The 16,583-nt window shown below is 41.9% G+C and overlaps 1 protein-coding gene across 17 annotated transcripts in view; it reads right to left on the bottom strand.

Annotated features, from left to right (window-relative positions):
* Nucleotides 1–16,583, bottom strand: part of MICAL3 (microtubule associated monooxygenase, calponin and LIM domain containing 3) — a 329,542-nt gene that overhangs the window by 262,946 nt on the left and 50,013 nt on the right. For all 17 annotated transcript variants that reach the window (XR_015058963.1, XR_015058964.1, XM_085884102.1 and 14 more), the window contains 2 exons: nucleotides 3,778–3,985; nucleotides 2,929–3,045 (listed from right to left, as the gene is read on the bottom strand). Coding sequence is in view for 15 of the 17 variants with exons in the window: in XM_085884102.1 (XP_085740228.1) it covers nucleotides 2,929–3,045; nucleotides 3,778–3,985 (325 nt within the window). In the remaining 2 variants the exon portion in view is untranslated. The remainder of the gene's footprint in view (nucleotides 1–2,928; nucleotides 3,046–3,777; nucleotides 3,986–16,583) is intronic.

A 16,583-nucleotide genomic window follows, 5' to 3' on the forward strand; every position in this document is an offset into this window, starting at 1 on the left:
ACGAATTAAATTCGGATTCTGGGGGCACCACAGTATATCAGTCTCAGATAAAGAATGTGATTAAATTTCAATGTTCTATAGCATTAGAAGACAATGATCAGTGCAAAATGCAGTAATAAGGGAGATCCAAAAGAAAACTAGAAGGGCACTCGGTAGAGCACATATCTCTGCCACATAATACCTGATCCAGTTGAACGTATCGGGCCCAATAAATTTTTGAAATATCGTGCTACGGTATATATCGTTTTTAACACTATCTCTCAATGGTGAAGAATCACCTTAAAAATTAAAAACAATTCTTGTATCCAGATCCAGATCTTCACGAAAATCGAATCAATTCTTTATCACACACCCAAAATGTCCACTAAGTTTGGTCCAAATCCGTCCACAATTTTTTGAGATATTGTGCTATATATCTTTTTTGGCCCCATCTCTCAATGGTGAAGAATCACTTAAAAAAATTATCGGATCTGGATTCGGATCTTCACCAAAACTGAATCGATTCTTCTTCGTCACACACCCAACGTGTCCAAGTTTCGTCTGAATCCGTCCACAACTTTTTGAAATATCGTGCTACATATCATTTTTGGCCCTATCTCTCAATGGTGAAGAATCACTTTTAAAAACTCTAGATTTTGGTGAAGATCTGGATCCAGCTACTAATCAGTTCGTCCTTGTCACACATCCAATCTGCCCACCAAATTTAATCCGAATCTGTCGACAAAGTTTTTGAGATATTCTGCACACAAACAGACAAACAAGCAGTCATAGACTGGTACTTACGAAATCGTCAACTTGACCTCTGACCTTGTCTAATAAAAGCTGTCTCGAGAGAAGGTAGCGACGCACACCAGAAGTTTCTACGATGATTCTGTACCAAACCATCAAAAATCAAATGTTTGACCTCACTGTGACCTTGACCTTTGACCGATTTTGACCAAAATCTAATCAGCGCGAGCCATCACCCTCCTGAATCATGTGGTGTAATTTGACATTGGTAGCTTCTTCCGTTCGAGTTATCGTGCCTCCAAACAAGCACACAAACAAACACGCATACACAAACACACACACAAACACACAAACAGATGACGGAAGTCATCAATGTACTTACGAAATCTTAGATTTCGTAAGTAACAAACAAGAAAAAGACGTCATACAGAGCACAATACTTGCAAAATCCACCCCCCCTCCTCTCCAAAGGTTACCATGGATACATCACATTGTCCATTTCATGAAGATAAAAATTGACAATCTTAATCAAAGCTCAGGTCAATCAGATGAAAATTGCGATTCAGATTGAAATTGATTTTAGAAGTTTGACCTTGAGTTGACCTTTGACCTTTTGACCTCAAAAGTATTTGGCTTTCCAATTCAGTAACGCACTGTGCAATCGCTGTTTAATTTCCAAGTCAATCGGATGAAAATTGACGATTTTTGAAATTTGACTTCAAGATGATCTTTGACCTCAAAATCAATAGGCTTCTCAGTTGAGACTACCTCGACAACTCAGCAAAGTTTCATGACGATCGGTTTAGAATTGTAACCTGAAGGCAATTGACAAACAGACAGATGGAATAATAAAATCGACTGACCAATATACTTGAAAAATCTTCAATTTTGCAAGTGACAAACAAACAGGGATGAAAACATACCTGTAAATCTCCTTCCACCTTCGGTGGCAGAAGTAATCATACACTTTTTCATAACCAACTACTTTGCTTCAAGATAAGAGATAAAAGGGACAGTCTCATCTTTCCTTCTGGACATCCACTTATCATGTTTGTAAAACCAGCCAAAAGTTTAAACCCCATCCCATTTATCGACAAGTATTTCCCCTCCATCCCATCTCCCCATTTTTCTCCCTCTTTCACGATGTATTTCTATTGAAGCATAACCCATTACTAGCAATGTAAAGGGGAAACTGCATCAATGCTGTATCAAACATTCATCTGGAGTCCTTGAAGCAAAAGTAAAACAATTTACAAAAAAAGGAAATCAGACTATAATTTGAGAAGTGTCTGTCTGTTTGACTTATATGCACCCCTGATCCGCTGGACGGAATGAGTTGAAAACTGGTGAATGTACCCAAGGTCTGCACGGGGAGGTTTTGAGGAGGAGGAGAGGGGGGAGAGGGGGGGAGAGGGGGGAAATCCACAGCCCCGGGGATATTATTTTGCGCTGCTTCCGGTAGAAAGGGAGTATTACAAGTCAAACTAAAATAACGCAAATTCCGGGGTAATTAACCAATCTGTAACTCTGTGGGAATGACGACTTCTTCGCTAGTTACACTAATCCTACTAATCCGAAAGAGTGATAAACACACATACGCCGTTATTAACCAGAATACTATCTGAGCAGATGTTAGGCAAGTGAATGTGTGTTCTATGCATACAGATGTTAATTTTTTTTAAGTTTATTTGAATTATGAAATCATTGATTACAGGAAGTATCTGGCCCAAAGGCATATCAAAATTACTGGAGTAGGCAGGAGAAATTAGTTAATATGGATGGAGCCATCAAACATGACTATGAAGGAAAGATGTTCGGAATGGCTATAGCCACTCAAGCAAGTAAACCATATGAGCTGTCTGCTACACTTCACCATAAGCCTTGTTGGACTCAGCATGTATCAAAATGTCTACATTCTACAAGGACAAAGTGTACTGCAGTTTTGAAGGCAGGATATTCAACCTCTAGCCATTTAGATGTAAATATTTTATGTTCCAGAGCAAAATACAAACTGTAACGAATGTACTTGGAACTTAAGCTACGGCGATAACTGCTAAACAACCTTTTGACCAAATCTCTTCGATACGATGAAAGATACACAAATTAAATAAATTTGGCTGGTCTTTCTGTTGTGCCCACAATTATTTCTGCTTACAATTATTTCAAAGCACTGCAACTGCAGTAGAACTGGATACGCACGTTCATTTTCCTGGTCTTCTGGTGGCTCCAGAAGTCGAAGGAACTCGACATTGAAGTGAATCTGCACGCCCACCACCAAGCTGACCTTCAGTAGCATCAGCTGCAGCTGCCGGATGCCTGCAGAACAAACGGCACTCAGGACGGTTGTTTTGGGAAGCACTCCAAGTGAAGAGAAGTAACAGAGTACGATGGAAAGACTAACAGAAACCCAGAATTGAGGGAGAACTCCAGAAATTAACTGCTGATGGGATGCACACAGAGGCTCAATAAATAAAGCAATGACATGCGCAGAACGTTTGGGACCGACAGCGTATACTACTAACAGAGCTTCAATCCTATGAACTGCTCTTCCCCATCTGCCTCAATCTAAATAACCATTTCATTTTACCACAATTCTCAGCTGATGTCATAAACAAATTTTTTTCTAATTCTCCATGGCTTTGAGGAGATGGGGAATGGGGAGTGGGTGGTGGAGGGAGGGAAGGATATCTCAGTTGAAAGCTTACTCACCACTGGCATGTGTTGTCCACATTCAATCTCCGACAGACATTAAAGTTAACCCAAAACTGCTATTTTGAAGCAACAGGAATTTCCTCTGGTCGGAGCTAGCTGTATAATTGGTATTACATGCAATAGGTAGTCGTGCTATAACAAACAGAGGCACGATGAGCTAAATGGCCTCCTCAGTTTTGTATTCCTTTGTCGTTTCTTGAACGGAATAAAGCCACAGAGGTGATGTTCACCTAGGTTAATGTTTCAATGAAACAAAATGTTTATTTCCAAATCAGGAAATTTAAGCGAAATTTTATTTGAAGTGTGCTCAGAAGATGTGAATGGAGGAGAACTCACTGATATGATCTATGGCACCGGCACAGAACTTTCCATAAAACTTTTTGGCACCAAGAGCCTTGAGATCGTGGATCGTGAAGGGCCAGAGGTGAAGCACATTGTTGCGAGAGAAAACGTCCCTCTTCTCGACAACCACCACCTTGGCACCCAATAGGGCCAGCTCGATACTCATCCTGAGGCCACATGGTCCAGCCCCAATGATCAAACACTGGGGGTGTTGAGGAAGAAAAGGGGGAGGAGGAGGAGAATGAGGAAAACAGGGAGAATGCGGAGAATGAGGAGAGAACTTCAAATGGGCAAGTTATACAAATCATATGGGCGGAAAATTAAACCAACATGAAACCACAAGACAAGTTAACCAAAACAATGATGGCAAGGACACCGGAATGAACTAATAAAAACTTCACAAATAATGCATCCTTCACCAAACCACAACATAAAAAGAAGCAAAAAACAAATAATAAAACCGCCTCACATCCCCTGTAATACATTTTGCAAAATGTACAAAAACATTCGTGCCTGTTGAAAAGGCTTTTGAATGAGATTAAAAAGGTATAATTAGCAAAGAGAAGATAGAGCCAATTGCACACACTGCAAGGTCAAATCTAAGGATTCAAAAACCAAAAAAAAACAAGCCCAAAAGTGGTCCAGCACTTCTGAACTGCTCTTAAGGCATTACACATTCTGTGCGGCCTCGTCTCACCCAGTCATCTGATAATATCCTAGTTCAGGTTTTCATTCCCAAAGCTAGTTTTTCATACGGTCGCATCGAGGTTTGGTCCCCACCGGTTTTTCAACAGAAAGACCAACACCAACAACCTTGGAAAGGTTTTCCAAAAGGTATTTGCTGAAGTCGAGTGAATAAGAAAAATAAAAACAAACATAAACAATTTTGATTTGGTTTTCACCCTTACGGCCGTTAAACATACAGTTTGAGGAACACCAAAAATGAAAAATGTTCCATAAACAGTGATTACGCTATCTCGATCCCAATCATGCAGCCAGCATTTGGCTAGACACTGTCCCGTGGTGTGTGTGATGCTCAGTGTGGTTTATCCCTTCCTGTTACTAATAAAAGCACAGGCAGCAGATTTATGCACACACAATGGTCTATTCAGTGGTCACAGCAAGTTCTGCAGTGATGTAAACAAATATTTTTACGTGCAAGGGGGGGATCCACAGCTCGATTGTGTTGAGCCTAGTATGGACCGTGTCATCACGTAGGTGATATTTACTCTTGTAACAGGGAAATTGTCAGAGGACGCCGTATTGTAAAACATGCACCGAGGAGGCAGTGAATGTGCAAAAATCAAAGGAACATGAGAAAGTGATATGAGCTTTCCAAAGGACAACGTCATGAGATGTTTAGCCGGCGCACCGCAGGCCATGGTGGCGAGGCCTGCTACAGAGCCTTGGAGAGGGGTCGAAGACTTTTTATTGGAGCTGCCCCATCAGGTGGGATGGCCTGGAAGATGACACGCCCACAGCCACGGGCAACCAATGGCAGGGACCCGCCGTGCATGGAGAAGGCAGTCCCAATGTTTACGAAGGGTGAAGACGTGCTGCACGCAGTATTTGGGGTTGGAGCCGGACCTTTAGAGAGGCAGCGTTCCTCTCTTCATCACCAGACTCTTGCCCTGTGCCACAAGGTCTTCAGTTCCTTCACATCCCTTGGAGCGGGTGCATCAATGACCACCCTGACCTTGTCATCCATCATTTGTAACCCTCTCATGGTCATCTTAGGTAGAAAACCTCTGCAGCGAGAATAATGCATTTGTCTTGTTTCAATCACAGACCCGTGTCTTGCAACTTTTTTAGGACACTCTCAAGGTTGTGAATACAGTTACTAATATAATTTCTCATCATCAACAGGTTATCCAGGTAAATTGCAACCCTTAGAATTCCCGTGAGCAAATGGTCCATTGTTTGTTGGAACAGTTGGCGCAGTCGACACACCGAATGGTAGGCATGTTTACCTGAACAGTCCACGATGCAGGTTGGTTGTTTAGAAATTACTGTGAATTTTGCAACAACACTAACTGTTGGTAAGGATGGCTTAAATACAACTTAATGAACAACTTTTCCCCTGAATATTTTGTGAACTAGTTTCTCAATGCATGGAATTGGATACGTATCTGAATGAGCTGCCAGACTGATTGTGAACTCGTGGTCTACATATATGTGAATAGAGTCATCTCCTTTCACAAGCGGGGTACAATCATAGCCGTCCATCAGGTATATCGGGTAAACTCTATGATCCCAGCATTTTGCAATCAATCCAACTCACAATCCAGCTCCTCTCCCAGTGAAAGCAGTACTCGATGGGCTTTGGCAGACGGAGGTATCGTGTTTAGGTCAATGTCCAGTCCGATCTCCACCTTTTCAGCTTTCTGAGCTCAGATGTGTATAGGTCCTCAAAAGCTTATACAAGAGCTTTTCCAAGTTACCACTCGCCTCAAGATAGTTCACTTCCTGCCAGTTCATATGGATTGCCTTGAGCCAATCCCATCCTAACAGATGGAGACTAAAGCCTTTCACAACTTTTTAAGTCGTGGGCTTGTTTGGACTGTACACACCTCACAATCACTTGGAACGTCATCTCACTGATCAGCAATACCAAAGATCCTGGTGTATGTTTGCGTTTGCAAATATCTGTCCTGAACGCACAGCGGAGCAACGAACAATGGAGACTTGGATTTGTTGCTGGTGTTATGAAAAAGGCCGCACACTGCACCGGTCTGCAATGTTTTCACCTTCTAACTGATGTGTCTGGTATTTGAGCTTTTATCAGTTTTCTAAGGTGGTTTATTCCTGACCCCAGAATTGATTTTGGTCCTGGGTTTCGAGCAAAACTTTCGCAAAATGACCAATTTTGAAACATCGGCCAGCAGTCTGTATTTCGAGCAAAACACTCGCTGGCTTGCTTGTGAACTGGCCGTCCACAGAGATCACATTTTGCTCTCAACCCTGCCTTAAAAGACAATCTGTGTGAGGTTTGGCTGCCACTCAAAATCAACATTTTATTTAATACTACCTCCCTCCCTCCTTGCTCCAGAATGAATGTACGCGGAGGTCTGATGTGTTCTTTCTTTGCATCCGTAATATCATTGGTAATTAAATAATGCTACATATGCTCCACATACAGCGACCATTCCTCCTCTTTGGATTTAAACTCTGTCTCTCTCAGTCTTCTTTCTCCTCCCTTTATAAGGGGTGAGGAGCAATAGTCCCAATAGCTTCTGCCCCAACTTGACCACAGAACTCCTCCACTTTCCCCTGTCCTCTGCCAACTCTCAAAACTCTCCAACCACCCCCAACTTATTCATATCCCTCCTCACACAATCTTCCCATCTCAGTCATGGTCTACCTCTTTTCCTCTGACCTTGCTCCCTCAACATATCCGCTTTCTTTGCCATTCTCTCTTCTTCCATCTGCACCAAGTGTCCAGCCGACTTCAGCTGGCTTTTTACCAATCTCCCAGTTAAGCATATCTGCACACCAATCTCCTCCAAGAGTTCATCCATCCTCCTTCCATCCACCCTCCTGACTCCTACAGTACTGACCCATTTGCTCTCACGGACCTGCAACTTCTGTTGTTGTCTCTGTCAGTGCCACCGTTTCAAGACCGTGAAGGTCGACCAGCATCACACAAGACACCAAAACGTTCCCTTTCAATTTTCTTGACGTCTCCCTATCTGCCATTACTCCCTCCACCGTCCTCCACACATTCACACCCATGTGAATCCTCTTCTGCACTTCTGCCTCAGACTTACCATCACCGGTCACTGTTCTTCCCAGGTACTTAAACCTACTCCTCAGTCTGATCTCCTTTCCCTCTAACCTGAAAATCGTTTCTTTTCTCTGCTGCGTGACTCACATCACCTCCGTCTTCTCCATACTCATCTTCAGCACATGTTTCTCATGTTTACCCTTCACACTGAACTCCTCCGACATCCCAGGACCAACCCAAGCTCTTCCCTTCATTCCTTTGTACAACCCTTCCACCAACCTAACTTTTGATTTGGGCACTCCCATCCATCTCAGTGTCACAATCACCATCTCTCTCAGGACAGTATCTTAGGCATTCTCCAGGTCCACAAATCCCAATGCCATTTCACCCTGCACCTCCAACCTCTCCTCCACCAGATTCCTCAGCATGAATATCCTATCCATCATTCCTCTCCCCTTTCTAAACCCCTGTTGCTCTTCACCAATATCAATTTCCACACTCTTTCATATCCTCCCATCTAGAATCCTCTCCAATACCTTCATGACATGTGTAATGCCTCTGTACTTCCCTTGATCTTGAGCATCGCCCTACCCCTTCCTCCCTTCTCCCCATCACCATACCCCTACCCCTTCCATAATCGACACAATTAACCCTCTGTCCTCCAATCCTCTGAAACTGAACCCACTCTCAGATGTATTAAACAACCTCTTCGTCCAACTGACTCTGACTTCTCCCGCAGAAACTAGCATCTCTGTACATACCTCATTAATACCAGGCACTCTTCCCTTCTTCACCCTCTTTAATACCATCCACACATCCTCCTCTGTGATCTCCATAAACTCCACTTTCCCCTTTACAGTCCAAACCTTCGGCTTCTTCGCAAAGCTACTCATACCCTGCCCTAATCCTTTCCTTGTACACCATGACGATGTTGCCACTGCATTCCCCCACCTAATCATCTTCCGACCATTGCTCTTAACTTCCCTCCTTTTATTCATGCGTATAACAAACACCACCAGCTTGTACTGGGTGGTGACATACCGTCCTTGATCCTTCACAAATGTCGCTTCCTTCCTGTCACTCACAAATGCAGTTCTGTTCTTTACTGTCCATCCATCCATCGGGACCACACTCTGTGCAGAGCGTTGGTGCTGCCTTAGCAGACTCCTTGGCAATTGGGCACAATCCTGGACGGGTCGCCACTCCGACGCAGGTTAACAGCAAGCTGGTACTCATTTAGCCGACCTCAGAAGGATGACTGGCTGCGTCAATGCCACCTGGTATTACTTCAACAGCCAAGCAGGATTTGAACTCAGGACCCTAAGATGCCAAGCCCACCACTCTAGCCATTAAGCCAACACCAGGCATACTGTCCACTCCTGCAGGAAGAAGGAAGACACTTACAAGGTAGACCAAGGTACTACGAGTCAAACCAGCACGTGTTCCAACAAAAAACAATCCATCTCGCAAAGCCAATTTATTGACATGCACAGGGCTATGCAACACAACAATGCATCACACAATACACACACACAAAGATGCAATAACAGCACAAGTATTTCAATTTTAAGTTTTGGAAAGAGGTATTACTCAGTTATGTGTGAATGAGAAAAGCCTTCTATGCCTCGACTTAATTAGACAATTTATGCCTCAATTTGGCATGACCTAATTAAGATGATTTTTTTTTCAGTACACAAAATTAACCTCACGGTAGTTTCATCTCCAGGTTACAGCACCATTAAAGCCGAGGTAGAGATATCATATCTCCCAACACAAAGTGCCATGATGAACTTTCCATGCAAATGGAGTGTAGTTTTAAATACAAATATTTCTCATGATAAAGCAGAGCTCATAGAAATGACAGACATACTTTAAACAAACAAACAACAAAAAATGAAGACCAAATGCTCACGTGTAGTTTTTGGGGGGCTTTTATCGAATGGTGGATGTGGGCAGCACTGCCTTTTCACAAGCATATTTTGTTCCCATCCCAACTTGCTCTGAGAGCATTAAGAGTCAACCACAAAGTGGAGACTAACATTATCAGAAGACCCTGTGAAACAGGTAGATTACCTCCTCTCTGAGAATCATTCGTCAGCCAGCTGGGTTTTGATTAGACAACCTGCAACATGATAAATGTCCTGAAACAAGAGACCCAATCCCACATGCGCATTGCTGTCTTATAAATGTACATTCTATATTATAGCTTCAAATTATTGGGACCTTTGCACACTCACGGGACAATTGTTAGCACCCCTGCAGCATTGCGAAACAATGCACAGAAAGCTATCCTCTAAGTTACAATTCCTGCTAACCATAGTGCATTCCCTAGCTCATATCCCAACTTATCAGCATAGGCTGTGCTTTGCATTCCGTCCAGTCCTCCCAATGTGCATAGTCACATAGAAGGTTGTGTAACGACACAGCGAGCCATTGGCGTGGGACTCATCTAAGCCACTATCCACACAACTGGTTTAAAACAATTCCCCCTTTATTCGGGGGTTTGGTGAAATCACGATCCACACTCACAAAAAAGAAAATTGTGCTTTCATTTAAAAGTGATTCACTGCCCGGCGAGTCGCTTACAAAGTACATGACACTATTTTGCGAATGCATGGGGCGGGCAAACGGTGCGGTTCCTGACTTTGGCCGGATATGAAACTACAATGTCGAGGATGCCAATCAAGTGTCTTCGTCATTAAAGGAAAGAAATCTTTATAATCAGGAAAATTGAATATTGATTGGAACAATAATTAATGTCTCCACCATAATAAAGGTACCTCCACCAGTTAAGTATGAAATGATAAAACAAAGGTTTCACTGTTCAAAAGTAAACATGTTCTGATTAATGCAAATGACCAACTCAGCTGAAATTGGTCAGATGCATGTCACCCTGAAAGAAACCTGGCTTCCATTTTGGTGAAAAAGAAGTTGTGTTGGCGAGACGAGTTTACGAAACACTGTAACAGCTGTTTATAATTAATTATGCATCGACATTACAATACCCCACATGGCCAGTGTGGAGTTACACATTGCCAAAACGTGTAATCAACTTCTGCTTTATGCATCTTAGCACTTAGAGGTAGTCATTTATTTTTGTACACCTTAACCTAAATCTCCATTAGAACATGAACATGATTTCCAGATTCATGACAGTGAAATTTTGTTGGTCACTATTTTCAAAATGCCAAAAAAGATACTTGGCCTTTTATTAGAGGTCTTCTTTGCTGTTAATTGGTGCATGAACAAAACAAAACTCTTCAATAATGTTTGGCTACAATCAAGTACTCTATTCTTCATATATACATATACATATATATATATATATATATATATACATATATATATATGTAGACTAGCAGGGTATACTCATCACTGATACCTTGTCGGTCATAGACGTCTCACTTGAAAAAACAAATGAGCACCGTCTCACCTCAAATGAGTGTGTATTGGTAGACAAGGGAATTCAGTGTAAATATTCAGTGTGCAGATATTATCACAGGAGGTGGAGCTGGTAACCTTGGCAACCTCATTTCATTCCACCATCGAAGATTCCCAATCCATGCTTGTTGCACCTCCGAAGTTCGACTTGGGAGTGAGGGTGATATTATGAAAGCTTGGCTGGGAAACTAATTTAGGCAGGTTTTGGGCCGACCGCCTGATGGAAGATCACCAAAGTTCTTTCCATGCTTACCGACCACCTACAGGCACATATCCCTCTCCACATCGCTTCTTCAGTCCCCAACCTGCTCCCTCTCTCTCTACACTCCCCACAGCTTTACTTTCGGCAATTTCCATTTGGTATTTCTCAAAGCATTACCTGAGACAATGGGGAAGCACAATAATTTTGTGTGCCGACAGCAATCAAAGCTGATACTCCAGTAAAAAAATAAAAACAAAAATCATAGAACCATCGGAAAGAGTCCGTAAATGAAAAAAAAATGAAAATAAATAAATAAATAAACAAATGCAGGTGAGCAACCCGAGAGAATGGGGAAGCATGGGTTCATTATTGTTACAATGTGTAAGCATACCCCACTAGTATGTATGTATATATATATATATATATATATATATATATATATATATATATATATATATATATATATATATATATATATATATATATAAATAAAACGGGAAGAAATTAAGTCACGGATGAAGCTTTTGGACGACCTTTATTGTGATAAGCTTTTGGCCAAATAAGCCTTCTTCATGGTCTTCCTCAACGAGAGCGAATGTATATGTACATTGTACATATATATATATATATATATATGTATATATATATATATATATATATATATATATATATATATATATATATATCTCCACATTAACCTTTTTTTAGGGTGCCCGATTTTTTGGAATTTATTTATTTATTTATTTATTTTTTTTTGGGGTGCCTGAAGTCAAATTTTGGTTGCCTGAAAAATAAAGAACAATAAAAACAAAAAGAAAACTGTAAAACGTTACATTCTACAATGTTGAAGTTTGAAAAAAATAAAAAGGATATTTATGCATATACTGATCATTGAAAAGCCATCGAACCCCTTAACCAGAACATCATTGGAAGAGGCACCAGTTGAACATGAAGACACACTCTCCTCTCGATCCCCCTAAACTTGTCCTCCAGCTGCATTAGGAACACTCTCTCCTCGACTTTCTCACCCACTCTCCACATCTTGACTTTTTGCAGACACGAAACCGAATTGAGAGTCTTTTCTGACTCGGTCCTCTGATTTATCTCAATCAATTTCGCTTCGCCATAATTGGGTGCACTTTACTCTTATGCGGTTGTGTATTCATTGATATAATTATATTTTCAATATCTCCCTGCGAGTTGACTCGAAGAAAAGTTTAATAATAGACCAAGGACCAATAGCCCACTAAATATGTTTCATTTTCACCCCTGTCATACATGGAATACACACAAAAGCTAATTTGCATATTTTGAATCAATAAACTTGACCAGGAAACTGTGCAAGGCTAAAACGAGAGAACGATGTGAGCCTGTGATTGTGTTTACATTACTGAACATAGCTCGGAGACTAGACTGACCCACTCCCAAAACATGATACAGTATTCGACTCATTCTGCAGACTCGTCTGCATGGGCATCTTTATCCCTGACTGATGCAGGCCTCCTCATGTACCATACTGGCGCTAAAATATTCTCAATCCAATGCCAGCAAACTTTATCGTAAGAATGTGCTTAACAAATAACTCTGAATTCATAACTTTTCCTCCAACTCTGATCGAGTCAGTAACATCAAATGTATTGTGTCTAGTATAAAAGCCATTGCAGCAATATTTCTATACAATTTGCTCTCAGAGTTCCCTGTGGAAAGGCTTCGTTTCATTTTTGATGTTTGTAAATAATTATTGATGATTTGTTCATGAAGCTCTGCATCATAACCCATCACGTTGATTCATATTTCTCTGGTTATGGGATTTGTGCATTATGATGAATGAAGGGGAAAAACAGAATGCAAGCTTGAATTTTGACTGCATATAATAAGCAAGTGTCGTGATTTGCCACAACACGCGGGGAAAAATAAAAATGTTTTTATATGAATTCCACATCGGTAACCGCAGACAGTTTGCAATTTCTCAGCCAAATACATACAAGTCACAACCACGATCCCTTTTTGACCACTGGTATGTTCCAGTCATGAGGTTTCGATAAACAGCCATAGTCTTGTGTCTCAGGCCTGTGTCGTGCTACATACGTTATTTTGGATCGAGCTCAGAGGTGATCATAAAATTGTGAATCATAATCAACCAATCGCTTTCACATCTTGGTTCATGCATTTACAAGTTCACTGCTGTCCCACAGACAATGTACAAATACAGTGCATTTGACAATTATTAATCGTACCTCTAAATTTGGCAATATTTCATTGTATGAAGTGGAGTTCAAGAACCTTGTCACTCCAATCATTGCAATTATAAATGTGGGGTCAAATTTGATGTTCATTTTGTGATCTTGAGGGTGCTCGACCTGGCATCCAAAACCCAACCACTTGTAAAATTTGTGTGCCCGACACTAAAATTAGGTGCCCCAGGTATCCATTAATGTGGAGCCCTATATATATATATATATATATATATATATATATATATATATATATATATATATATATATATATATATATATATATATATATATATATATTTCAGAATCCAGTCTGGTGACTACATCCAAACATCCAGGTCCTCAGACAGTTATTTCCTTAAATGCATGTTCAGATTAGCCCCATCCCCATGTCTCATGGGATCTTAATTGTGATGCATTAGAAAGGGTAAAGGATAGATCCCCTCTCTTATGGGAAGCTCTTTTTCTTTACGACAGACACGTTTACACACATTTCTTTCACGAGCTCTGAAGCCCGCTCCCCATTCTTCCTCAGCAACAATCTTTCGTGAGCTCCGACGCCCGCCTTTTTTGAGAGCGCACGGGTGCTTCCCAGTGCTTGGGCAAGCACGCATGTGGTGCACGTGTGGGTGTCTGAGCAGTGCAAACGAGACAATTTGTCCTTCCCAGTGCTTCAGCAAGCGAGCGTGTGGTGCGCGTGTGGGTGTGAGCAGTGCCGCCAACAAGTGAGGCACGGGTTGGTCACAAACAACACCATGGTCGAAACCCGCGACGGACGATCCCGGTGCCCTCCAGACGTCGACTGGCGTTCAAGGCTGCCCCGCGAGAGGGTGCACGGTGGGGCTGGGTGCTGGCAACGGACATGACACGCACGCATTTCAGGACCTTTTCGCTTCATGGACGATTTTCTGTTGAGCGAGACGATTCTTCTCCCCCCCCCTCCCCTCCCCCTGAATGATCTGCTGGGTACTCTTGTCTGCATTTAGCTGTAAGTATGTCGACCCCCGAATAGCATCTGCTCTTTGTCTCTTTCCTGGCATTTTGATCGATTTTGCTTTGAAATTCATTCTTTATTTACCTCAGCAAATAAAAAGTTCTTTTTATATATTTATTCTATTATTAATAAATTATTTGTCGATTTCCAACCTGTCAGTGTTTGGCCTTTCCTTCCATTGATCTAGCATTGTTCGAACCGAGAAAGACTGGGAGGTAATTACCACAGATTTGACCAAAATAGTCGGCACGCACCAGCGGTTAAAACACTCAGCCGCTCTAATTAAAATCTAATCGAGATAATATTGGTGCTTTGCCGAGGGCGCGCTCCCCGCTTAGGTAACCACGCGACTTCCAGTTAAATGGAATAATTAGACGGCGGACACTGGAACTCGTGGTTGACTGGGTGGCGTTCATGGTTCTAAAACAACCCACCGTACCACAACGTTAATTGTGAGCGGTAGCCCCAGGTCCGGCTCTTCCGAGGACAACCGGGGATTAATCGCCGAGTGACCAGCTGGTGTCTCGGTACCCGTGGCCACAATAAATATATATACATACATATATATATACATACATATATATATATATATATATATATATATATATATATATATATATATATATATATATATATATACATACATACATATATACATACATATATATATATATATATATACATACATATATATACATATATATATATATATATACATACATATACATATATATACATACATATACATATATATATATACATATATATATACATATACATATATATATATATATATATATATATATATATATATATCCATATACATATATACATATATACATATATACATATATACATACATATATACATATACATATATACATATATATATACAAATATATAGATATATATATACACACACATACATATTGTTGTAGATTTCCCGCGCGTCGGCGTGCGAACGACCGCGTCTAACCAATAGCGGTCGCTTCACCCACCGAACGGACAATCCAGTCGCGGCTTTCTGGATCAACGCTGGAAACCAGCCACGGGTGTGTTTGTAACCACACCACAACCTTGTCCGCACTCTACCCGCGCGCTACAGGGTCCGATCGCCAAATCTTCGATTTACCTAATTATTCGCGTGGGTAGGTTACCGAGAGATTGTACCTCAACGGGACCACTTGGAAACGAGCCGCTTAAGCAGCTCGCTTCCTTTTGGGATAACCGAGCGGGGTATTATCGCGCAGTCCGTTGGACACGATCACTTTACCGGCTGTTTAAAAAAAAAACCAACTGTATTCTGAGTGCAAGATGGCAGCTCAATTAAGGGAAGAGGACGCAACGAACAGGTTTACATTCACACAAGGACATTTATTTGCACACATATACGGTCAAAGAAGCAATGCAGATATATACAAGCATGCAATGAATGGGGGTAGGGACAAGACGCGAGCAAGACAAAGACTATCACCGTCTACTTATTATGTACAGTCACTTGCACTTAACAGCAGTTCCGACTTATTGGACGGGACCACGGACACACGTACGCACACACACACACACACATCCAAGAAATGGTGGCAGAGGCCTTTAATAACGAGCTCCAGCTCAGAGGAGAGGTGAGCTGAAACCCAGAACCTATCTCGAACCTCTCCACCTCGTGTGGTTTTCAAGTTGCTCGGACCCGGGCTCCAGCAAGAGCGAGCTGGACCCAATCGCCGTGAGCCGCGATCCTTCCCGAGCTCCCGCGAATCCTCCCGCACTTCTCAACACCTGCTGGTGAGACGAGGTGCCGATCCTTCCCGTCGATGCGTCGCTTCCCCGAGGATCCACCTCCAAGAAGAGGTCGATGAGTCGCACCAAGCCGGGAACCAAAATGGAGAACAAAGAGCTCCACGAACCAAGAAGAAGAAGAAGCCACCACTCGCAGCTCAAGCCGAGCAACCAGCTTAACTTTCTTCCAAACAGGGCAGCTTGAAGCAAAAAGCTTTCAAAAGCCTCCGACCCTAACCAGAGTCAAGCAGGACCCGAAACTCTGCTGAACAACAGCTCTGCAGAAGCAAAAAGCTTCTGAAGGCCTCAACCCTAACCCAAGCCAAACAGGACCCAAGGGTCTGCTGAGCGACTACTCTCTGCCGAAGCAAAAAGCTTACTACTCCAACTCCGAACACGAACAAAGAAAAGATCTCCTCTTATCCTTCT

This window comes from Eptatretus burgeri, chromosome 6 (assembly GCF_056783735.1).
Source record: "Eptatretus burgeri isolate ZD-2024b chromosome 6, Ebu_testis_v1, whole genome shotgun sequence".
Taxonomy (NCBI): domain Eukaryota; kingdom Metazoa; phylum Chordata; class Myxini; order Myxiniformes; family Myxinidae; genus Eptatretus; species Eptatretus burgeri.